Consider the following 25,889-nt stretch of genomic DNA (forward strand, 5'->3'; position numbering starts at 1 on the left):
TTGCAATTGAAATTATATTTTAATTTAAAGCTGTATTGTCATTAGCTTGCATTGTTCTGTTGGAAATAACTGCAAAAACTTGAACTCCATTTTAGGGTGACTTAACCGGGGCTCTTTATTACCATTTTTATTAAGGGGGGTGGTTTAGCAACATTTAGTTTAAAAAAAATAATTTAGAAGTTTGATACCATGTTTTGGCTCTTCCCTATTTATTAAGGAATCATTCACCTAATGACATAAGCAAAATGTCTTTTCTCCTATCAGAATGCTTTTTATTTCTGCCATCCACCCAGCTCTGGGATGTTAGTAGTCACAGTGAATCAGTAGAAGCGAAGACTGGGGCCCTTAAAAGAGGCCCACACTTCATTACCCTAAAAGACAATTCAACTCAGATTTGTAAGAATGTTCCTACTAAATCAGCATTATAGCACCTATTTCTCTACCATTAAGTGTCCAAAAATGAATAAATGGTCATTTCTAAGTACCCAGAAAATTTTATGACTTAAAGGATAAGATCCGTTTTCAGTAGTCTGAACAAAATAAAGGCTATCATGGGCTCATGATAGCTAATTGTGTTTCATTTATTAATTGGACATCAGGAAAAACTAGTAATGGGTATTTCCATACCCATTGAATTGAGTGGGATACCCCTACTATTGACTTCCTGGATTTCAGCTATCTAAATTAAACTTAGTAATGATTTAGGAAAATGCACAATGGAACCTTGGTGATGTGGTTCCTCTTAGACAACTGCTGACCATATGATAATTTGATCTCCATTGACTTTGATTTGGAATCTTAGTGTTCCTTGAAACTTATGAGTCCCTAATGAGAAAGGCTTCACTCTTGATTTCAATGTCTAAATATATTGACTCTTCAAGATATGATTGCTGCTAAAATCAACACAATAAGGCCTAGAATATTCATGGAAGTAGGCAGAAAAGGTAATGATAATAATCCTATGTATAATCAACATCCAAGCCCAAATTGGGGATGAGCAGGATACCTAGAAATCTCCTTAGCTGTTTTGAGCAAGTTTTTTCTTCCTAAGTTGTAATATGAAATATTTTATTCAGCAAACTTTTGTTGTAGTAAATGTTTACACATCAGAGTAGAAAATCCCTTAATTTCAGTGTCTCTCATAAAGTTGATTATCATTGCATTCTTTTGCTTGACGTGTAAGCAATATGCTATTACATTCTCTAAGCCTATGGCAGGCTTTTAATTCACTTAACCATAATCCTAACCCAGGGGGTAGGATTCTGAGAATATAAATAGGCTCAAAGAGTAGTTCCAGTGGAACTTTACTAATTATTAAAGCATCTCTTAACCTCTTGAGGTTGGCCTGATGGAGAGAAATCATGTTCCTCCTTAATGCCACTATGAGAGAGAGAATGCTAGGCTGGAAGAGCCATAGGTTAGAACTAGTGGCACTAATTATGGTCACGTCTATCTGCAAGGAAGCAGGCAGGGGCAGGCCTAATGGGCAATCTGAATACTTATGCTCTACATTTGGTCCTCTTAAAATAAATGAGAAGAATGTAAAAGTTTCAGGGTTTTCTATGTTTTAATTTCCCAGAATAAGTTTGGTTATAGAGGAAGACTGTAGGTTAGTGATTATCTAGAAGGTAGAATGAATGTATTTTGTTCATGTGATTTCTATTTAGTTTTTATTTCATCTTGAACATGTGAAAAATTAGTGGCTTTTTTAACTTTCAAGGTTGACTACTGAGACTGAAGAGTTTTAGGACAGGTAAATGTCAACAGTCTCTTGTGTTGCTGACACACTTGAACCAGTGCCAATACAACATTTTGTCTTAATTCTGAACTATGCATGTGAATAAACCTGCTATTAAACAAAAGTACATTCTGATAATTGGATTTTTCTACACTAAATACACTGCTCTGCTAGGCTCTTTCTTTGTTGTCCTTCTGGCCATTTTATAGCTCTAAGCATGGGCTATTTTCTCCCAGTAAACTCAGAAGTTCTAGCAAGTTCTCAAAGGGCAAATTGCATTATTTCTGCTGGAAGCAAACAAAGCAAAAACTAAGTTCTAGAAAACACTGCTTCTGAGAAATTCTCGAATATCATCAAGAAGAATAAGTGGTTAACTTAAAGGAAAAACAGAGCTATGGCAATATAACATTAAAGTACAATACTGCGGTAAGGGTTGAAAACACATCTAAGGTTTCACCCTTGGTGTACAGCTTTTTAAAAGCAAAAAGGTCGTGTGTATCAATCTGCAGTATACTAAAATTGTGTTCAAAGTTTATTTCAAGTCACATAAAATATACAAACTAAGACAATAGAATGAACTGATTTTGTTCTGAGAGAAGGTGATGGGAATCCTCCACCTGGCACCAATTTGAGTCATTCAAGGGTTAGGATGCAGAAGTCATCTATTTGCAACATTTCAACAAAGTTATGGAATTAATTTCCAGATTTGTTGCCAGGTATTTTTGAAAACCTGTAAGAAAAAGTTGGGAGAAAGCCATTAGAAATGGAGAAAAAGTTCTCTTCCCCAAACATCAGGAAAAAAAATTTTAAAGTAAGGAAGGGAGGGAGGCTATGCAAAAAGGCAAATCACCAGGGACAGATTCCTAAGGTGTCTACCTCCAGGATCCCCAAAGTAATCACCCGACAGCAGGGTTTCTCAACCTCAGCAATATTGACATTTGGAGACAGGTAAGTCTTTGTTATGGGGTGGGGGGAGATCCTGTGGTTATAGGATGTTCAGAAGCATCTCTGGTCTCTACCTACTGAATGCCACTAGTACACTATCCCCTAAAGTTCTGACAACCAAGAATGTCTCCAGACATTTCCAAATTTCCTATATGGAGCAAAACTGCCTCTGGATGAGAACCACTGATCACACACAAATAATATGTCTAAAAAATAGTGAAAACTGAGTAAGGTCTGTACTCAACAGAAATGTACCAATGTCAATTTCTTAGTTTTGTATTACAAACCAAAAAGGCACTGCACAACAGCTTCTCAAGATGTTATCCTTGGGGGAAGTTTAAGGATGGGTACACGAGGCTCTTTGTACTATTCTTCCAACCTTCTGTGAATTTATATTAATTATTTCAAAATAGAAACAAACAAAAACCCTTGCCCTGTGGTTTGTGTGCATGGCTTGGGAATAGCTTATGAGCAAGAATACATAATGAAAGAACTTTCAGAAATATTTCTACCTCTATTATCCAAAAAGAGTAATTTCTCCATGTTGTGGGGCATGCCTTCTCTGACATAAATAAATTAGAAAAAGTAAAAGAGAGGAATAGTTTTTAATCTATTACTCTAAATATAATAGCCTATTCTTTTACTAAAAAAATGCCTCAGGCGGCGCCTGGGTGGCTCGGTCGGTTGAGTGTCCGACTTCGGCTCAAGTCATGATCTCACGGTCCGTGGGTTCGAGCCCCGCATCGGGCTCTGTGCTGACAGCTCAGAGTCTGGAGCCTGCTTCCGATTCTGTGTCTCCCTCTCTCTCTGCCCCTCCCCCGTTCATGCTCTGTCTCTCTCTGTTTCAAAAATAAATAAAAAAACGTTAAAAAAAAAAATTAAAAAAAAAAATGCCTCAGGTATCTGGACTAAAAAGTTAAAGTCTAGCTAGCCATCCATCTAGGACAGCTTCTCATTACACTTTAGTCATTTAAAGTCTAAATACAGGGGCGCCTGGGTGGCTCAGTTGGTTAAAGCGTCCGACTTCGGCTCAGGTCATGATCTCATGGTTTGTGAGTTCGAGCCCCACGTCAGGCTCTGTGCTGACAGCTCAGGGCCTGGAGACTGCTTCAGATTCTGTGTCTCCCTCTCTCTCTCCGCCTTTCCCCTGCTCACACTCTATCTCTCAAAACTAAATATTAAAAAAAAATTTAAAGCCTAAATACAGATATGACGCATGTTTCTGGTTTGGATGTTTTAATGACATTACAAATATGGATTAAAACACAACATATTTAGTAAAGACTGCTAAATGGTGTAAATGAGTTCGCTATTATATTATAGTATTTTTTAACATTTATTTATTTTTGAGAGACAGAGCATGAGCGGGGGAGGGGCAGAGAGAGAGAGAAGGAGACACAGAATCTGAAGCAGGCTGTAGGCTCTGAGCAACCTGTCAGCACACAGCCTGACGCGGGGCTCGAACCCACAAACTGTGAAATCATGACCTGAGCCCAAGTCAGATGCTCAACCGACTGACCCACCCAGGCGCCCCTCACTGTTATATTATAATATGTGGATGGGAATTATAATACAGATGGGGTAGAAAGTAGAAATTCACGATGTGATATTCCAGCCAATATTGGGACAATGTGAATTTTAAACTGTTTTTAGAAAACAATTATTTACAAAATACAAGGTGTTGGGGAAAAAGGGTTTTAAAAGTAACTCAAATACATAGAATCAGGTTAGGTCACGTGATTATGATCCCTTTTACATGACTGATAAGCAAGAAAAATAAAGGGCAGAGGTGTACCGCAGCCTCTAAAATGTAAAGGGACTGATGGTGATGGTGCTCTATCAGTTTAACCTCAACACAGTCAATATTAAATAAATACTGGAAACTAAAATATTTATACATCTTATTGAAATGCTTTGCATTTTCTCCATTTTGATGGAGAATATGTGGAATAAAATAACACAACTGATTCTGGAAGGATACCCACCAAACTATATTTAGAGGTTGCTCGGGGAATGAGATTGAGGAAGCAGAGCTTCCTACCCTGACCTTTCTACATTTCTGTGTTTGATTAACTTTGTAAAAGTGATCACATGTTACTTCTGCCATTAGGAAAGAAAGGTTAAAAAAAAGCTTACAACCAACTCAACAACTGAACAAATACCGTGCTGCCTTCTGCTATCTTCATAGGAACTGATCTAATCTAATGAAGGGTAAAGAGTGTAGCCAAGAGGACTGCAGTCCTCGGACAGTCTTGAGATCAGGAGAGTGTTGTTGGTTAAGGTTGAAAGCATCTAATACCCCAAATGCACAAGGAGCTTGTCCAACTTAGGTTAAGTTGGCTTACCTTTCAAGGTGCTCCAGTGGATTTCTGTATTTGTTCCTTTAAGATCAGGATACTCTGCCTCTGCTCAGGAGGCAGCATGGCGATCTGGTCGGCAGTCAGTTGAAGAACCTGCATGATCAAAGCAGCCTGTGAAGAGAAAAAAAAAAAAGGGAGTGAGTTTTCATGATGGCAGCCATAAAAACAACACCAGCTTCTGTCTAAAAAGGAAGGATATTTCACGCCTAGAATACTGTACACAAAAAACACCCAAACCAAGTTAAAAACCCAGCTGGTGAGAAAAGGCACAATGAAAAGCTCAAGTACAATAATACCTAAGATTAGAAGACTCGAATCAGACACCTGCATGAACCCAAAGTTCTTGCAGACTAACACGTTATCTGTGAGCCTTGGGAAGTCTTTAGTTTTTTATCCCATTTTGAAAGTCTCTCTTTTTTACAAGTTTTAGTCTTTCCATCAGACATGAGCTCCCCACAATGGTCAAATATAGAAACAGAAAGACATACTCATGGGGGATTTGCTATTGTTTTTAGGGATAAAATACAAAGAGGTGGGGAAAAAAGAGACTTGGATTTTCAGGTCAAGCTGGCCTACAAAAAAAAAAAAAACAAAAACAGTTATGGCAGATGAGTCTGATATGTAAGATAAGCTGCCATTTGAGTCTGAAATGTAAGATAAGCCACCATTTATATACATCCACTAAAGAATTTTAAGATCAGGCCCATAGGGGCACCTGGGTGGCTCAGTCAGATGGGCGTCTGACTTTGGCTCAGGTCATGATCCTGCAGTTTGTGGGTTTGAGCCCTGTGTGGGGCTCTGTGCTGACAGCTCAGCCTGAAGCATGCTTCGGATTCTGCGTCTTCCGCTCTCTTTGTCCCTCCCTGCTCATGCTCTCTCTCAGGAATAAAACAAAACATTAAAAAAGAAAAGATATTTAAGACCAGGCTGATAAATTTTCAGATAGCAAGATCATAAAAAAAGTTATAGGAGTAAACCATTGCTTCCAAAGGAACTCCAGAGACCCAGGACATTCACATAGTAATTGAAAAGCAGAATCCTGGGGCACCTGGGTGGCTTAGTCAGTTGAGCGTCCAACTTCGGCTCAGGTAATGATCTCACAGTTTGTGGGTTCGAGCCCCGTGTCAGGCTCTGTGCTGACAGCTTGTCAGGCTCTGTGCTGACAGCTCAGAGCCTGGAGCCTGCTTTGGATTCTGTGTTTCCCTCTTTCTCTGCCCCTCCCCTATTCATGCTCACTTGCTCTCAAAACTAAATAAACATTAAAAAAAATTATGGGAATGCAAACTGGTGCAGCCACTCAGGTAAACAGTATGGAGGTTCCTCAAAAAATTAAAAATAGAACTACCCTACAACCCAGCAATTGCACTACTAGGTATATATCCAAGGGATGGATACAGGTATGCTGTTTCAAAGGGGCACATGCACCCCAATGTTTATAGCAGCACTATCAACAATGCCAAAGTATGGAAAAAGCCCAAATGTCCATCGATGGATGAATGGATAAAGAAGATGTGGTATATATACACAATGGAGTATTACTTGGCATTCAAAAAGAATGAAATCTTGCCATTTGCAACTACGTGGATGGAACTAGAGGGTAGTATGCTAAACGAAATTAGAGAAAGACAAATATATGACTTCACTCATTTGAGGACTTTAAGATGCAAAACAGATGAACATTAGGGAAGGGAAGCAAAAATAATATGAAAAACAGGGAAGGGGACAAAACATAAGAGAATCTTAAATATGGAGAACAAACAAGGATTAAGGAACCTACTCCTGAAACCATTGTTGCACTATATGCTAACTAACTTGGATGTAAATTAAAAAAAAAAAATTTAGGGGCACCTGGGTGGCTCAGTTGGTTAAGTGTCCAACTTCGGCCCAGGTCATGATATCGCAGTTCTTCAGTTCAAGCCCCGCATTGGTCTCTGTGCTGACGGCTCAGAGCCTGCAGCCTGCTTTGGATTCTGTGTCTCCCTCTCTCTCTGTCCCTCCCCCGCTTGTTCTCTCTTGCTCTCCCCCTCTCTCTCTCCCAAAAATAAATAAAAATTAAAAAAGAAAAAAGAAAAGCAGAATCCAAGAGAAGTGTGCCGCTGGAGGCAGTGTTGCTTACCTTCTCATGGTCCTGTGGGGTGACCTGGTTCTGGCCAGGACTAAAGCCCCCAGGCTGACCTCCACCCTGAATGTTTGCTCCTTGCATGCCTGCTCCCTGCATAACTGGGACCTATATGCATAAAGAGAGATGAGGAGAGATGTTTCAGAACTTCTCATATAGGTATTCAGGATCCAATAATAATGTGAAAAACATGATCTGATTATGGATATGAGTAAAAAAACAAAAAAAGCAAATTAATGATTCTGAAGATCATTTCCTACTGTTAGCAATGGCAGAAGGCAGGGTTTAGCCAGAGATCAACTAGCAACTTAGACACATTTGCTTACAACAGCTCAGCATCATCAACAAATATAACACTGAACAATCAGATACCATCAAATCAAGCAAAATCCAGCTGCATAAGCACAGAGAAAACTGAGAGCATCCTAGAAACTAGTGCTCAGTGGAAACAGAAATGAAAGCCAGCAGATTCTAGAAATAATGTACGCTGGTTCACTGGGGAAGCTACATTCACAGGGATACCGCCTACCTCTAGTTCAATCAGACATAGGCAGTTTGTTCCAAAGGGCCCTATCCCACAAGTAAGGCAGAGACGATCATAATGGCAGAGGCAGAAAGGAGATGGGAAGGCCTCTGGGGAAAAGACTGTTATTAGCCCAACATTTGCTTTTTATAACTTCCCAGAGAGAATATGCAGCAGATACTTTCTGCTAAATTACAGACCAAGAAATATCACTGACGCAAGTTAAAAGAACAAAATGCAGTTATATCACTTATTTAAGATCTTCGGTGACTTCAATCTTTGGGAAGACTACCATACCCCAAGGAAAAGGCCTCAGAGCACCTAGAATCACTGTTTAAGTTCCCTCTGCTATTATGTTCACACTCAGGCATTCACCCAGAGTTGAGGTACTCTTATTAAACACAAATTGTTAACTTGTTACCTGCTTCTCCAGAAAATTAGAAGCATCAAAACTCAAAAAGAAATGTGATAAACCGTTAGGAGCAGATACCAGGACAGCAATGTGAAGAGCCAGGTGACAAACTGACAGTGGAGGAGACCAGAAACCAAACAGGAGGTAACTGTGTTTTCTGTTACAGCATATAAAGTAATGGGTACATGTAATGATGACCTTGAGTAATCAAAAAATGGTGAAAATTGTTTTTCCTATCTTGTTTAAGAAGGGAAGGAAGCATAATACACTTCATTATCACTTTCTGTTCTTCTTGAAAAACATTTTTTTTAATGCTTATTTATTTTTCGAGAGAGATTGACAGAGTGTGAGCAGGGGAGGGGCAGACAGAGAGGGGCAGAGAATCTGAAGCAGGCTTGAGGCTCGAGGCTCCAAGCCATCAGCACAGAGCCCGACATGGGGCTCGAACCCACGAACCGTGAGATCATGACCTGAGCCGAAGTCAGACGCTCAACCAACTGAGCCACCCAGGCGCCCCTATCACTTTCTGTTATCAATACTGAATCCAGAGACCGGTCTGAACTTTAATGTTGTGCTACAGATCTGAAATATCTGTGAGGATAACATTTTTTACATTTTAGTCAATACTAATTTGAAGTATTATAACATGACCTAACCATTCAATAATGGCCAGTTCAAGTTTCCAGGAGTGCCTGTTCGAGGCAGATAAGTCACAATATAGGTGACTACACAACCAGGTTTGCCTAAGATAGTCCTAGTTTATGCTTTTGCCCTAGGCACAAGGACAGTGAAAGAAAGGAAAAATATATACATTTTTTTTTAACAATGCATATTTTCTAACAGTCTTCTTTGTTAGAAAGATATAACAAAAATTGAACAAAAGCAATTATCTGTAGGAGGTGGGGGTCACAAGGGAGATGGATACAGTGGACAAAGCAAGGTTCTCACTGTATATCTTTTATGTATGAATGAACATACTACTTTAAACAATTTAAAAAAAGGTTTGAAGATAAAATTTGTTTGTTTTCCCCTCAGATCTAATAGGCTTTATACAATCTACTAATTAAAATTATATAAACCTAACACTACAGAGTAATGAGTTCAAGCGCTAGCAGAGATGAAAGAGCAAGACTTTCTCCAGAAACAGTCTTCCAACCATTATTTTCAATGAAAATATTGACAGAATATATAAGCACATCATGTAATTGTTGTCAGTTTTCCCAGCTAGGATGCAAGCTCCAAGGGGGCAGGAACTTTGTTTTGTTCACACTGCTATATCCCCAGTACCTAAAGCTGTCTCTGCTACACAGGAGGTGCTCAATAAATATTTGTTGAATGACTGAATAAATGCATAAAAACCATTTTTGTTATGAGGCTACTGACCATAGAGGGCAGAATAAACAACAAGGCCCACACACACACATTTTTTAAAAAGCATAACTTGAAAGAAAAAAATAGAGAACGGTTTTATTTCACACATACCAGAAAACGACATATTCGTATTTCCTATTAAAGAGGGGGAGGCAGACATACAGACATGTATGTCTACACACATACATAACATGCAGATAACAGGACAGAGTGGTACAGTGGAAAAAAATAGTGGGTTCTATTCCTTACTCTGTTACTTTTTAGTTGTGTGAATTTGGACAAGTAACCTGAATTCTTGGATCTCAATTTCCAAATCTATAAAACAAGAGAAATGGATGGCTGACATGTTCAATTCCAGCTGACTCTCTCCCCCTACCTCTTTCTCTTTCTCTCTCTCTCTCTCTCTCTCTCTCTCTCTCTCTCTCTCACACACACACACACACACACACACACACACACACACACACGAGAGCAAGACACATAAACATATGGAAGAGGGAAGAGAGCCAGAAGTACATAGAGGAAGGAGGAAGACAAATGGAGAAAGGAAGACAGAGGGGCTAGAGGGAGATGAAGGTGCTAGCACCTAAAAACTCAGGGAAGCTACATGTATACCACCATCTCCCCACAACCAACTGTGTTGAGAAGGGAGGAGATGACAACACATAGACAATCATAGATCACCACATACACAGAGCTGGAAAGAGCCAAACAAGAAGAGATAAGAATTCAGTTCCACAGGTTTTAAGGTAAGCATTAGTAAATTGCCTCTGATACTCCACTGTTCACTTAGGCTGTTTGATGAAAGTAAATTAAAATAGGTTTCTGCAAAGCTAAGATTACCTGAATTGATTACCTATAGCTGTTCATATGCTCTAATGCAGTTCTTATGGTTGTACATTAGAATCATTTGGAGGAGATTTTTCAAATTATCCATGCCTAGATTCTAGTGAGACACACTCTGTCTCCTAAATTTGCAGGGACTCTGGTCTGAATGGAAGAGCTCCTTAAATTGTGGGACAAGGTTGCCACAATCCTGGTGCCTAGCAAATAACCACCTTAAGGGACACAGAAACTAAAAGAAGGGAGATTCTAATCTTCCCGTTTTAACAAACTGAGAAATAGCCTAAATCAGAAAGCAGTAACAGGCTTAATTATCAATTCCTGAATAGATTAAGATTTCACATAGAAGTAAGAAGTGAGTGTTGCACATACCTGTCTGGATCCCTGGGGGCCAACTGCCCCCATGTTAATTGGACTGGGACCTTGGATTCCACTAGGTATAGGACCTCTAGGACCAGGGACTGGGCCCCTTGTATCCATACTTCTGGCTTCTATCCCTCTGACTTCCATTGCACGGGCCTCCATCGCACGGGCCTCCATCGCACGGGCCTCCATCGCTCGGGCTTCCATAGCACGGGCCTCCAATCCTCTGGCATCTAATCCTCTAGCCTCCATGGCTCGTGCCTCCATTCCTCGTGCATCTATGCCTCGGGGATCTCTTCCGCCTATAAAGAAAGTTGTAAGAAAAACTACTGTGTAGCTACTTATCCTTACTGCAAAAAAACCCAACAATCAAAGAAGAAATCTATTCCTCTAGTCACATCTCCTCCACAACTATATCTGACCCTTGAACAGTGTGAGGACTGAAGCACTCCCCTAAAACTTAACTACTAATAGCCTACTGTTGACTGGAAGCCTTACCAAAAACATAAACTGTTGATTGACACATATTTTGTATATTATGTGTATTATGTTCTGCATTCTTGCAATAAAGTAAGCTAGAGAAAAGAAAATGTTATTAATTAAATCTTAAGGAAACTAGCACTGTACTATATTTACCAAAAAAAAAAAAAATCATGTATAAGTGGACCTGTGCAGTTCAAACGTGTTGTTCAAGTGCACATGATACTACGTTCTCCTTCCCAATTTCGCAGATTTGCAGATTAACCTTAAAAATGTTTTTCAACCCCACTGCCCTACCTTCTTTATACCAGCTTAGGGCCTAAGATAGCTGGGTTTATTATCAGCCCGCAACTACCAGTCAGCCTTGTGATGTGGTCTCCCCCTTACCTCTGCCATCCAACGGTGGACCCCTCTGATCTAGCATGGGTCCTCTTGGCTCCGCCATTAGAGGTCTGGGCTCAGCTAATGGCCCTCCCCTCATTTCATGTGGGGGTGGGCCACGGCTGTCATGACCAGGGACATGGTGCATGGGTGGACCCTGATGAGGTGGTCCCAGATAACCTCTAGAGATGGAGGAAAATGTTATATTTTAAAACAGAACAAAACAACAACCAAAACTATTAACCAGAAGATCAGTAAGTAAAAAATCAAAGAACTGATGCAAACATCAGTCTACGAATTCTAAGAGAATTAACACCAAACAGGTCAAAAAAAGCGCTAGTGAGATGTAAATCCACGCATTCTAGAATTTCACATTTGGTCAGGGTGCTCATAATTGAGGAGGTAAGATATCCACTGTACAGAATGAGTATGTAGTACAGTGCTTAAAAACATGGGTTACTGTATGGGTTCAAATCCAGGCTTTATCACACATTAGTTGTGTGATCTTGGGCACATTTACTTAACCTCTCTATAGCTTCGTTTCTTCCTCTGTAAAATATGACTGGTATATTAGTATCAATCTCACAGGGTGGTTGTGTAGACTTAATGAGATGATCTAAGTAAAGTACTCACAGCAGAGTCAGAGGCATAATCCCCATTAGCATCAATCATCGTTCTTATTATCATTACTGCTATTATTAATACCATTACTACCATTATGCAAAAGAAGTTTTTCCTGTTCAGATACATATGCCAGAATTTCTAATTTGTAAAGATGCAGTAGCCATGGTTCATTCAAAATGACATACTCAACTATATGGTTCTGTCCAAGGAGAAGTGCTTAGTCTTGGACAGTGGCTATGAATACTTATCTATCTTCTGAGGTAGACAAATAGGTACCACTGGTACAGAAAGACTATGTTCTCAAACCAAGGGAAAATTCTGATTCCTCGTCTTTTCCTTCTTTTTAAAAATGTTTTTAATGTTTATTTATTTTTGAGAGAGAGAGAGCTCAAGTGTGGGAGGGGCCTAGAGAGAGGGAGACACAGAATCCAAAGCAGGCTCCAGGCTCTGAGCTGTCAGCACAGAGCCAGATGAGGGGCTCGAACTCATGAGCCATGAAATCATTACCTGAGCCGAAGTCAGACACTTAACCGACTGAGCCACCCAGATGCCCCATCCAATCTTTTCCTTCTGTTAGTGCTTACCTAGGCTCTACCTCTCCAGTTACAGAAAGTAAAGTGCCTCCACGTGGATCATTTGGAGCATCTCCTAGTAGACCTCGAGGAGTTGGGACGTTGGCAGGCAAGGGACCACGCTGCATAGCTGCTCTGGGGTCCTGCATTGGCACTGACAGGAAAGCAAACAGGGAGTTACTGTTGTGAAGGACACATAAGGAAAACAAGAAATGACTCTATATAACCACTGACAACATAATTCAGACACCTGAGAGTGGGTGAAACCTCACCACAGCAGACTCCTCTTGCAGCTCAAGAACAGAAGCAGGGTGTAGGCAGAATCTGTGCCATGTCAGAGGTATGGATGGAATTATATAAAGAGCAAAGTGGGAAGCAACCTGCCAAGGACTAGCACTGCAACCTGAAGAAATTTATGCTCCTGGTTCTCCTTATAATCAATCTTAGTTCAAGGACCAGAGTCACAAAAGAGAGGTAGGGTCTTGGCATTATGTGAACACTGCCATGGCTCTGCAAGAACCTGCTGTCTCCTTACAGACTGCTATTCCATCCAAGCCTCCTGACACCAGTAGGGAGGGAGTACAGCCTCGGACAGATGCCCATATCATCCATGTTCTCTGCCCTGTGTGAAGAGGTCAATCTTAGGCTTGTGGCCCCAACAGGAAAAAAAATTTAAAAACAAAAACCCAAAACACTACCCTTTTGGGTTCCGAACGTGAGGATGACTGCCAAGCAGCCCTTGTCCTCTCAACGTCCCACCCTGAACACCACAAACAAAAGGAAACCCGCAGATACAATGGGTACCTTGAACTCGCTCAATTGATGCAGGCCCGGCGGGTCCCACGGGCGAGTGCTGTAGGGTTCCTAGGTGAGCAGTAAGTTCAAAAGGAGAAAGAGCAGACACTTGAAACAGTTTGTGCATGTGCACACACACAGAGAAACATACACATACAGACACTGGAGATTTATACACGTAAGTTACAAAGCCAAGGAGCCTGCCCCAGGCTACAAAATGTTCCTGAACTATATTAGCTTCTTTGGGATCTGAAATTGTTCCGCTGTGATAAGATTGCCTCCTAAGTTGAAACCTGTTAGCCAATGATTTTACTCAGCCACTTTCGATTTTCGCCTCTGCTACAAGTCCACCTAAATCTCCTTACATCACTACAAAAAAAAAAAAGGAAACAAAATAAAAAAAAGGATGGTTCTGAACTTCTAGTTAGGCAAAGAACATAAACATACATTCATAAGCAAAACATGAAAGAAACTGTACTGAACCTAGAAGGCAAGATTTAGTCTGAAGAGGCCCATAACACAAGTTGGACAGTACTATTTTTGCCATATTTTTAAGCACAAAAATTTCCATGGGAAATGCAGTGAGTGAGCTTTAGACAAAGAAAGACAATATCGCCCCTCAAGAAACACTCTGCCACTTCAAGTCTCTAGTAATAATGAAACATGACAACAGCAAACAAAGACTAATGAGATGACAAGGGTGCTAATACTACACAAAGGTGGCGGAAGGCAAGAATTATCTTTTTAAACATGTCGCTGTCTCCTTTTACCATTACAAATGCGTATAAGAAGCATGGATTCCAGGAAAAGAAAAACTGGGTACAAACGGAAAGATTCTTGCTTCCTCTGCTAAGTACTGAAGACAAACTATAAAAGAAAACTCATCTCACTTTATCTCTTCAAGAAGACACACCTATCTACCTTCAAAATCCAAGTCATTTCCCTTTGCTAACTTTTGACCAGAAAGGTGAAGACAACTATAGCAGGAAAGATGTCTTGTGGAAGTATGCATTAAACACCTAAAGCGTGACTGATTGATTGATGGCTTGGGAAGAAGAATATGACTGCAACCCCAATTTCTCCCTAATGCAAAAATATTCTGGGATACACATACGATCTGCTGATAGTGGCCGAGAGGGAGGGGCACAAAGCACGAAAGCACAGGCTGCTTTAGGTAAGACATTTGGTCAAGAGCTTGGTCCCACTGTCAACTATCTGACAAGATTATTAGTTCTGTCACTTCAACAACCAACCCTAGTGGACAAACTATAGACAAGAAGTAAAGTACTTAGGCCTCTATGTTAATATTTTGCTTTTAAAAAATGAGTTTTTCTTATAGGCCATATGCTAGGAAGTAACTTAAACTTCTCTGTGCCGTCCAAAGCAGTTCTTTCTCATCAAATGACAAAATGAGTAAGAACAAAAAGCACTGAAGGCACTCTTGAGATAGAGTACAGATTTTTTTCAGAGACTTCAGAGTCTTGCTCTGCCACTTACTGGCTGGAAGAGATGAGTGGCCCGAGTCCTGTCCACATTACTCAGATAGCAGTATTTACTTACTTACTACCTACCAAATAGGTAACTTTAAAACTCTGAGCCTCCACCTGTTTACCTGAAAACTGAGGTGCTGCCACCTAACTCACACAGTTGTCTATGAAAATTAAGGTGCCTTGCCCACAGTATGCACTCAGTTTTATCATTCATTCCTTCTGTTTTCTCACTGTCTCCTCCTAATGTTTTCAACCAAACTACATTTTCTTTTTCTTCAAACTCCAGTAACAGAGGGAAATAACGTGGAGATTTTGGAGTGGCTCTGCTGTGGTGTCTAGTGTTACTGCCACAGTACAACATGCTCTTCTTATCAAGTAAGCTTTAGACCTCTGACCTCCTCCCAGTTTTCTCTGCAGTTTAAATTTAGGCTTCTTCATGCCCAGTCACGTGTTACATACTTATTACTAAAATTCCTTACTCAGTCAACAGATAGCCACAGAGTGACAGAGAATATGTCAGTAGAATCATTAGACTATTAGGAAAAAGTGATAAATAGAAACAAAGGATCCATTTGATTTATCATCAATTCTTATACAGCTGGGCTCTGAGTCACTAGATGGAAAATCTAGACTGGTGCTGTATATTCTGTAATGATGGAAATATTCTATATCTGCACTATCCAGTATAGTATCCACTAGCAACATGTGGCCACTGAGTACTTGGAATGTGGCTAGTGTGAATGAGGAACTGGATTTTAAGTTTTACCTAATTTCAATTTAATTTTAATTAACTTAACATTCAAATAGCCACATATCATTAGTGGCCGCCATAGTAAGATAGTGCAGATGTAGAATATTTCCAAGTCCAATCCACATTAATCAGATATTAATATTTATTTACCTTGTCCCCGCTCAATGGATACTGGTCCACTTCCTGGCATTCCAACCTGGGCTTGCATTCCTCCTAGAAGATAAAGGGAAGCAAAGAAAAACACAAATTATGACAGTGGAGAAAAAATTAGGACGGTGGCTGAGTTAACAAATGTTCTCTTTTGGCCTCAGAGGCAGAAAACTACTCAGGAACATCATAACTATCCTGAAACAATACAGGTATACAGAAGATAGAGTTTATTAGTAAACTCTAGGCTTCAGTGACAGAAGACCGAGTTAAATGACAATCCTTAATCTCACTGGTTACCAAAACCTTGGCAGAAGTTGTTACATAGGAGAAAAACGGCACTTATCCACATAACTCCTCTCATAGGAGGCAATACTGTTCCCAGGGTATTTTGTAAATGTGTGGGTTTTAGTTGTGAAAAGATTTAGAGGGCATGGCTGGCATTTAATGAAAAGCCAACAGGGATACTAGATGCCCTGCAATGTCTGAGATAGTCCTCCAGAATCCAGAATCATCTTGTCTTGCAAAACTCTCAAATGCCTTGGTGAACATTAACATAAATGAAAACCTGCTTATGGTCATCTGAATTAGAACCTAAGTCTGTTGTATTTGTAAACAAAAAGTTCTTTTCCCTACTTATGTATGTACACAGATGTACTGAATTTTCCAGAAATACAATTACTGAGTTAATTATGGGTACTGCATTTTTTGTTTTGTTAAGAATTTTACCTAGAGTTTTCACCACTTGAGAAAAATCACATCACTAACATCAATAGTCTCTTTGGTATTTGTGTTGCCAAAACAACATACCTGTATTTGTCTACATTTGTAGCTTTTACTTCATGGTATAGGTGCAAGCATCTGACTGCTATCTTTTGGTTTCTTGTGTAGTCATGCCTGAACACTTGTGTATTAAAAATATTTTTTATTATAGGTTAATTTCTTTTTGCTTCTTTATATTGTAGTTAGGACATTATTTTCTTGGAAATCATGTTAAGTAGGTTATAAGTGTGCATTTCATTTCAGGATAGTAAAAAGTCACTGCAAAGTATCTGTTATGAAAAGAGGCCACAGGGTCTAACAGGATTGAGAACCACTTAGTTCTACCCTAACCAGTTGGGATATGAGGATTGCTACACAAAGAATAATTATGCATCACAAGTCCTTATCTTGCCCTTTCCATATAGCAGTAATTCTTTTTTCCTTAAAGCAACAATATATTCTGTGAGCGGGGAGAAGACAAGCTTTACTGTTTGCAGTTCATTAATACTTAACTAAAATATCAAAAATACATAATATTCTCTTACTCCATTTAACATGCCAGGAACCAAAGAGCCATTAATTAAGAACCTGAACCTGGGATAGCCCTATCTCTACTGGAACAAAGTAACTGTGATTTTGAACAAGTGATTTAAATTTTTTTTTTTTACGCTTTTTTAATTTATTTTTGAGACAGAGAGAGACAGAGCATGAATGGGGGAGGGGCAGAGAGAGAGGGAGACACAGATTCGGAAGCAGGCTCCAGGCTCTGAGCCATCAGCCCAGAGCCCGATGCGGGGCTCGAACTCATGGACCGTGAGATCGTGACCTGAGCTGAAGTCGGCCGCTTAACCGACTGAGCCACCCAGGCGCCCCTTGAACAAGTGATTTAATACAATTAGCATATGCCCAGGCCTCCTCACCTGCAAAGTGAATGAGTTGGTCTAAACCAGTGGTTCTCAGAATGTGGTCCCCAGACCAGAAGTGTCAGTATCACCAAGGAATTATTAGAACTGCAAATTCCAGGGCCCTAACTCAGACTTGCTGAATTAGAATGTCTCAGTGTGGGAAGCAGCATCTAAGTTTTAATAAGCTAATTAGGTAATTCTAATGTACATTAAAATTTGAGAACAGGTCTAAATGATTTCAAAGGTCTTTTCTAATCACAACATTCTAGGATTTATTCAGACCACTCAGTAAAACAATACAAAGATTTAGGATCTAAGAAAAGCAGTGGCAGAAGGACTTCTGGGCCTAATTTTTCATATTATACACTATCACATGATGACACTTTTATTTGTATGGGCTAGCTTCCCAGAAGTGGAATTGGTGGGTCAAAGTGTACATGAATTTTAAATGTGAGACTAGTTTCTTAAAAGGCTGAAAAACTTCACATTTCCGCTACCAATTAATTTATGATACCACTTTCCCCACCAATAGTGTCGTCTATCTTTGAAATCTTGTTATTTAATTTCCAATCCTATGACTATAAATGGATTTGTTTTTGTTGCCATTTGGATTTGCTCTTCTTTGAAGTGCCTACTCATTTTCTTTGCCTACTTTTCTACTAGGTTGTTCCCTCTTCTCAACAATTGTCAAAGAGCTTTGTAGAGGGTATTTTAAAAGTCCTAGTGATGTTTTAAAAACTTCAGGAATATAAGTGCTACAAACTCACAAAACATACCATCGAAAATATTATTTTCCTAATTTTTTAAAACCAGCACTTAGAGCTCTTTTACTCTTTAATAACACAGACATTTAAAGATACTCATTTTAAGTACTGCCTTCACTATTTCCCACACTTTTTTGTATAAAGTACACTATTTTTGTTGTCTTTTGGATAATTTATAAATTTCCTTTTTATGTTCTCTTTAATTCAAGGATACCTAATGTATGTTCCTTAATTTCCCAAGTAAAGGTTATTTTTCAGTCACCTTTTAGTTATTTCTAATTTTATTGGCTTATTTTTTAAAAAAATTAATGTTTATTAATTTTTGAGCAAGTGAGCAAGCAAGAGAAAGAGACAGAGTGCCAGTGGAGAAGGAGGAGAGAGAGAGGGAGACACAGAATCTGAAGCAGGCTCCAGGCTCTGAGCTGTCAGCACAGAGCCCGACGTGGGGCCCGAACTCGTGAACTGTGAGATCATGACCCGAGCTGAAGTCGGACACTTAACTAACTAAGCCACCCAGGCGCCCCTAATTTTATTGGCTTATAATAAGAGAATGTGGCCTGTAAAATCTCTACTTTTTAAACTTTTAATTTTATGGCCAACTACATAGTCACTTTTTTTTTTTTTTTTTTACTGTTCCATGGTCATTTGGGGGGAAAAGTATATTCTTTAGTCAAATCTCAATAATAAATTGCGCTTATTGGTTCTGCTACTTTATTCCTCAATGTCTTCACTTATTTTTGGTCCATTAGTACAAAGGTACTCAAAGTGTGGTCCACAGACAATGCTGATCCACACACTATATTAACAATTCATGATAATGTCAAATGCAGAAATGGAGGTCACAGAAAATTTTACAGCAACTTGACACTGTTGTGACATCCAAGTGCACTTGTCTCCCTGCACAGGGTATAGTCCACTTTGGGTGTTTTTCAACTTACATTATGAGCTGCATATATCATGGGTTGCATACTTGTCATGTGTAGTAGGACCACATCACAATTTGTAATATTTTTAAGTTAGGTACCCATAACTCAAAAATGTATAAAATACAGAATTCATTTTTTTCACTGAAAGATATTTTAACTGCATAGATAAATGGAAATCATGAGTTTGCTGAAATTTCTTTTAAAATCCCTTCCTCTATTCCTTGTCAACTTAGCTCTGTAGACCAGGTTCTCTACAATACAGAACAATTTAGATTCAATTATCCTCTAGTAGTAATGCTGTAGTCAATCTAACCTAGATTAGATAAATTAACAAGAAGCAATTTCGTTGCATAAAAAACTTTAATATTGATACACGTCATGTGTTCATACAGGAGTTTCATATAGGGAATCACTATTTCACTCATAACTTTTTTAGTTATGAGTGTTGAATGAGAAAAAGCTACAAGCATAATAGCAACACTCTTAATTTCTATATACACACTTTCAATGAAAAGATACAGCTTCAAAATGTTTTTTCTTTTTGTAGTTTTGTCTGATTACATTTAATAAAGTGCAATTTTATACTTGTTAAATATAATAATAAGTACAATTATTTTGTGTCTTTTTATGTGCCATTTAACCCAAATCTCTGGCTTTCAGTGGGAAAATTGAGTCCCTTCACATTTAGTAGAATTAACCTCTATACAAGATTTTATTCCTTCCTCCTTACTCTATGTTTATTATTACTTACTTTACAATGTTGTTCCCGTACCTTCTATTTGTTGGCTTGGTCTAGTTCCCATTCATTCCATTTGGAAGTTTAGAAGTTTTACTGGATTTTCCCATTTTGTAGTCCTTTTCCTTGTTCTCTTAATCAGACATAGAAGATCTATATATAAGGTATCAACTATTTCCTACACCTAGGATATATTTCCTAGCTGCATATTAATTTTGTATCAAGATCTCTTTACCATGTAATAATGTGGCTACAACATACCAATTGCTACAACAAAACTTTAGCAAAATACCAAAATGGTGAAGACTCTAAATGAAACATACCTCCAGGAGCTAAGGAACCAGGGCCAGGTCCTGTTACAGTTGCTGGTATTTGCCCTGGTGCTGGAACTCCAGCCTGCATAGAAGCTTGCATCAGAGGAGGTGCACCGTTGACATGCATTCCACCCTGATCAAAAGAAAAAACAGAGTATGTACATGCCTCTGGACACACACATGATGAGCCTGGTTATACAGAACACAATTAAGATGGACCACACTCTAAAAGCAGAGACTGGGGTGTCTGGGTGGCTCAGTCAGTTAAGCTTCTAACTCTTGATTTCAACTTAGGTCATGATCTCATGATTCGTGAGCTCAAGCTCCATCTCAGGCTCCATGCTGACAGTGCAGAGCCTGCTTGGGATAGTCTCTCTCTCTCCCCCTCCCCCACTCACATGCATACACTCTCTCTCCAAAAAAATAAATAAACTTTATTAAAAATATAAAAGTAGAGACTGACAAGTCTGATATGTGTTGTGAGGCCACATGTAGCACCCATGGTTGACTTCAAGTTGTTTATCTCCCCCAATGTGATAGGTAAAAAATGATAGATTATTGCAATTTCTGTTCACATTTGTCTTATTTTGAGGTTGAACATTTTTGTTACGAAAAAGTCCAGATATATAAATTATATACAAAATAAAATAAACGTACAGTTTAGGAAATAAATAATATATATGTTTGAAATCTGCTGTATGGTCTTTCCCAACTGCATATTGTATCCTTTTTTTTAAGCTTATTTATTTATCTTGAGAGAGTGTAAGCGGGGGGGGGGGGGGGAGAGACAGAATCTCAAGCACAGTGAGCATGGAGAGAGATAATCCCAATCCACACTGAGCATGGAGCCCACTGCATGACTCAATCCCATGACCTCATATGAGATCATTACCTGAGCCAAAATCAAGAGTCGGAGGCTTAACTGACTGAGCCACCCAGGTGCCTCCCTATATCCCCTTCTTAAGACAACCACTTAAAAATTTTTACAGATGTTTTGAAATCATATATAAATCATTACAAACTAAACATACATACTAAACACATTTCAGCATATTTTTGGGATATATGCAAACACATATATCCCATATTTTGAGAAGGCTTCTACATCCACTTATTTTCACTTTTAGAATGTTTGGGTTATCTGTGTTGATAGCATTGTATCCTAGTTCATCTTACCTGCTTATATGGAATTATGTTTTTGAAAGTCATTCATGGGGACACAGTGGATAAATATACATTTTTCCCATTCTCCCCCTGATGTACATTTAGGATGTTTCAATTTTTCACTATTATATTGTGACAATAAACATTCTCGAACATGATTAAGTAATCAGCCTATTGTCCATCATGAGTGTGGCAAATACTTTCCCCAATTTGTCATTTGTCTTTGGTGTTTATTTATTTTCAAAATTTTTTAATGTTTATTTATTCTTGAGAGAGAGAGAGAGAGAGAGAGAGAGAGAGTGAGCAGGGGAGGGGCAGAGAGAGGGAGACCCAGAATTCGAAGCAGGCTCCAGGTCCTGAGCTGTCAGTACAGAGCCTGACACGTGGCTCAAATTCACAAACCATGAGATCATGACTTGAGCAGAATTCAGATGCTTAGTCTACTGAGCCACCCAGGCGTCCCTATTTCTTTTTCTTTATACAGAAAATTTTCAGCTTTCCAATGTATTTATTTCTTATGGCTTCAAAGTTTTGTGTCATGGTTGGAAAGCAAGCATTACACTTTCATTGGTAAGGAGATAATAAGAGTGCCAACCTGATACAATTGCTATAAGTACTAAATGAGACCTATGTAGAATAACAAACTGTTAACCACAGTACCATGCATGCACGTAAACAAAAGATTAGCTTCTATAAAAGGGCACACAGAAAGGACCTTTTTGTTTTACAAACTTGGCACTGAATCTATATTCATTCAGAGGCCACATACCCTGCAAACTGAAAATTGCTATCATGTCTGGAAATTGAAATTATCATCTTCAACTCCTGACTATTCTTCTTTCAATATATCTTCCTAAAATGAAAATGGCATTCTAAAACAGGTAAAAGTAATATTAAGAGGTAAAGCCCTACCAAAGACTGGGCCTGAGGGGCCTGAGGATTCTGCTGGCTCATTGACACAGAGGATCCTGAGCCAGGGCCGGCACTGTGGACTGGCTGAGGGTTGCCTGCAATCAGTGTTGGGATATTTGTCTGACGATGCAGAATTTTCTAAAAAACGAAAAGACAAATCTATGAGCTGTTTAACAAAGCAATCAAGTAGTTCCGACCCCACTCAAAGTTTATTGTGGCATTTCCATAAAAAACAAGCAGCACTCACCAGGGCAATCTCTGGATCCACAATTCTCATCACTACCTGTGCTTGTAGCAAAGCATAAGCCAGTTGAGGGTTCTGAAGCAACATGTTCCGTGCTTCCTGAGGACTATTCTGGACACAGAGCTGAGAAGATAAAAAGATTCATCATTAGGTTCAATACTTATTACTTAGAAATTAATAGTAATTTAGAGCCATTCTCATCTGAGAAATGTAATATTCAAGAAGCTTTTTAAGCTATCATTGGTTTTTGCATAGCACACAAAATTTTGGTCATGACAGGCAAGAGAAGAAAGAGGCATTTCAAATACCATAATACCACCATTTAAGAAAAAAGTCACATTTGAGTATCTGCATCTGATATCTATGGGCCACAAAAAGCCAGACTGTATAGTTGTGTTCGTGTACAAAAATGGAAAGCTCCTTGCACAAAATGTAAAATATGCTATGGATATATGGCATATCAAAGGTGCAAGAAATGGTGATTAACAGGCACACCTTATATTTGAGCTCAGGAAGTCATTTCCATTAACTTTACCAATTAACTCCTTGAAAATTTGCTGTGATTTGATTTGTTCTTAACCTAATGCCTCCTCCCACCTTCATTTGTTTCATCAGCTCAAACATCTGCTCTGGTGGAAGACTGGCAACTGCTTTGCTAATGGACTCAGGGGCATCCTCAGGACTGATGGTCTCTCCATAAGGTGACTCAATGACAGGGGCACCAGTGCCAAGGCCTGATCAGGAAGAAAGTACAAAAAGTTAAGGAGGCAAAATTAAGAGCTAAATCATTTCAAGTATCTACTTTCCAGGGCTACTTCCCTTCCAGGACCCGTTGATAACTGTAAATTCTCTGGAACCGAGAAATAAGTGATTTGCAAGTCTCATATTTCTGTAGAGGAAAGTGACAGAGTGTATTTTCTGCTCTTAGAGGAAAGCTGGGACTAAGATCACGTAGGTGGACAATGTTAACCTAAATTAGGGATGGGGCATATCAATTTCTTTTGACAACTCATTTCAGAAGCAAAACAATAGATAAAGATGCTAATTTTCAGAAGCAAAATAATAAAGATACCAATTTCAAAATGTAATTCCTCATCTGTTACTTCATGAAAAAAGCCGAGAGAATGCCTTAGTAATCCCACTAATTACAGATCTGACAAACAGTTACAGCAGTGGCAAACTAATGACCCAGTTTTTAGTGCAACTAATGGCTTAGTGAGCCCGAATTCATCTTTAAGTAGAAATCAACTCCTTGGCAACTAGAGGGAGTTCTAAAGTCAACTGTACTTTGTTTCTCAAAGAAATACACTTACTTAATGCAGGCGCCTTAAGTGGGTCAAGTAAAAAAGCTACATGGCTAACCATTTCACTAGATGCTAAAACATGTCATAAATGGAAAATCTTCAATACATCTTTACTAACTCATGTTGCATACAAATAAGGTTTATACTCACTCTTCAGCTCTTCTTTGTTCTTTTCACTGGCAGCATTGTCCACACGAAGTGCTCTTCCACTGAATTCACGCCCATTCAGGTTTCGCATGGCACTAAGTGCCGTCTCCTGGTCTTGGTATTCACAGAAGCCATAACCCTTTGGCTTTCCTGTCTCCCTATCATATACCAACCTGGAAGAGCAGAACCAAGTATCAGACACAAATGTTACACACATATAGGTTCCTGCTAACGTTGCCATGTTCTAATTTGGTCCACTGTAAGACAAGTAACTTTATCACTCTGACCGCCCCACTGAAATATTTTTTTTAATGCTTATTTTTGAGAGAGTGTGCGGGACAGGGGCAGAGAGAGAGGGAGACAGAGGATCCAAGGCGGACTCTGTGCTGACAGCAGACAGCCTGATGTGGGGCTTGAACTGAAACCGTGAAATCATGACCTGAGCCGAAGTCACACTTAACTGACTGAGCCACCCAGATGCCCCTCACTGAAATATTTTTTAAATGAAAAAAAAGTATCTTTTAGTAAAAATAAATGTGGATTGTATGGTATATGAATCATACCTGAATAAAGCTGTTACAAAAAAACAGAAGAATGTGAAAAGTCACCAGTAAAAACCTTGCCATTATTGCTAATGGCCAAATTTGTGATTTTAAAGACCCTAAGTAGTCAAAGGGGATCTCACCTGAAACTAACAACGGGTCCAACCTCAGAAAAGATGTCCTTTAACTGCTCTTCAGTAGCCTCATATGGAATATTCCCCACTACGAAGAAAATAGACAACATATGAAAACTTTTGAGTTTGTAACCCATTTCTCTGGTGAGAAAGTAAACCAGTATCTAGTTATATCATTGAAAATATAACTACTTCAAAATTGTGTTCCTACAATCCCAGTTCCATGGTACTTCAGATAAGATTTCAATTTTGTCTGCTGACTTTAATTACAAAACAAATAAACCACTAAAGGTACATATAAAAGGTATAGGCACTCCTTAGTAGCAGTTCGTAGACTTATCTGACAAGTGTTATGATTTTCCTTAACTTTGGTGAAAAACTCTGGCATTGGTATTTACCTGAAAATCTGCGAATCTTATCAATAAGAACTAAAAATACCAATGTATTTGGTATTTTAAAAATTCATTCACAATTCACCCTAAGAAGCCAGGTGGCCGCTATCGGTATCTAACTAGATAATGTTACGGTAAAAAGCAGAGGAAAGTCCTTATGGACGGCGGCAAGTGAACACAAGGATCTATACACTCAGCATATAATCTGAATTCTGAGAAAGGGGGTGAGAAGTAGTACGGGACACTGCCATGCGCCCTCAATTGCAGGCAATGATTGAAGCTCGTGAAAGGACAAACGCATAGAAGCTGAACGCTAGTTTAACTTTCTCAGCTACATCTTAGAAAGGCTGTGAGACCTCAGGGGAAAGGGGCATCTCTTTGCCCGCGAGTCCACCAGGTTGGCCGCCCCACAGGATAGGCAGGTAGAGCTGCAAGCCCAACCCATAACCAGCTCCTGTGGCAATTCATGAGGTGCACGGGGAATTCCTCGTAGCCCCTGTCTCTTTCTGCCCCTCCCTGATGCTTGGCTCCACGAATTCCTCTCACCGAACACCGAACGCAGAGAACGATCCACCGCAGGGTCTCTCACAGTCAAACCCGCCATCGCTCTCTTCCGGCCGCTTCCGGTGCGCCAGAACACACTTCCGTACGGCGCGTGAGATCTGCGCTAAACACGCGTCTGTAAGGCCCGTAAGCCGGAAGCAACTGGCCTGGGCGTACGCATGGCCC

At 39.4% G+C, this 25,889-nt stretch overlaps 1 protein-coding gene and 1 non-coding gene across 4 annotated transcripts; both read right to left on the reverse strand.

The window, feature by feature from the left end:
- Window positions 1–2,257: 2,257 nt before the first annotated feature.
- On the reverse strand, window positions 2,258–25,827 carry CSTF2 (cleavage stimulation factor subunit 2). 3 transcript variants are annotated; one of them, XM_019436030.2, is made up of 16 exons: window positions 25,707–25,827; window positions 24,778–24,856; window positions 24,096–24,265; window positions 23,239–23,375; window positions 22,645–22,764; window positions 22,398–22,535; window positions 20,331–20,454; window positions 15,918–15,980; window positions 13,536–13,595; window positions 13,267–13,353; window positions 12,744–12,885; window positions 11,542–11,717; window positions 10,684–10,976; window positions 7,160–7,270; window positions 5,029–5,154; window positions 2,258–2,468 (listed from the first exon to the last, which is right to left on the reverse strand). In XM_019436030.2, exons 1-15 carry the CDS (start codon window positions 25,762–25,764, stop codon window positions 5,032–5,034), a joined length of 1,881 nt encoding a protein of 626 aa, XP_019291575.1. In that variant the 5' UTR covers window positions 25,765–25,827; the 3' UTR covers window positions 2,258–2,468; window positions 5,029–5,031. The 3 variants fall into 3 exon arrangements, with proteins under 3 accessions (XP_019291575.1, XP_053747393.1, XP_053747394.1); XM_053891418.1 differs by lacking the exon at window positions 13,267–13,353; XM_053891419.1 differs by lacking the exons at window positions 13,267–13,353; window positions 13,536–13,595.
- TRNAR-UCG (transfer RNA arginine (anticodon UCG)) lies at window positions 8,525–8,609 on the reverse strand. The gene has a single exon. It is a non-coding gene; the product is annotated as a tRNA-Arg (tRNA).
- Window positions 25,828–25,889: the final 62 nt, after the last annotated feature.

This window comes from Panthera pardus, unplaced genomic scaffold, assembly GCF_024362965.1.
Source record: "Panthera pardus isolate Hobbes unplaced genomic scaffold, ASM2436296v1 HiC_scaffold_27, whole genome shotgun sequence".
NCBI lineage: Eukaryota > Metazoa > Chordata > Mammalia > Carnivora > Felidae > Panthera > Panthera pardus.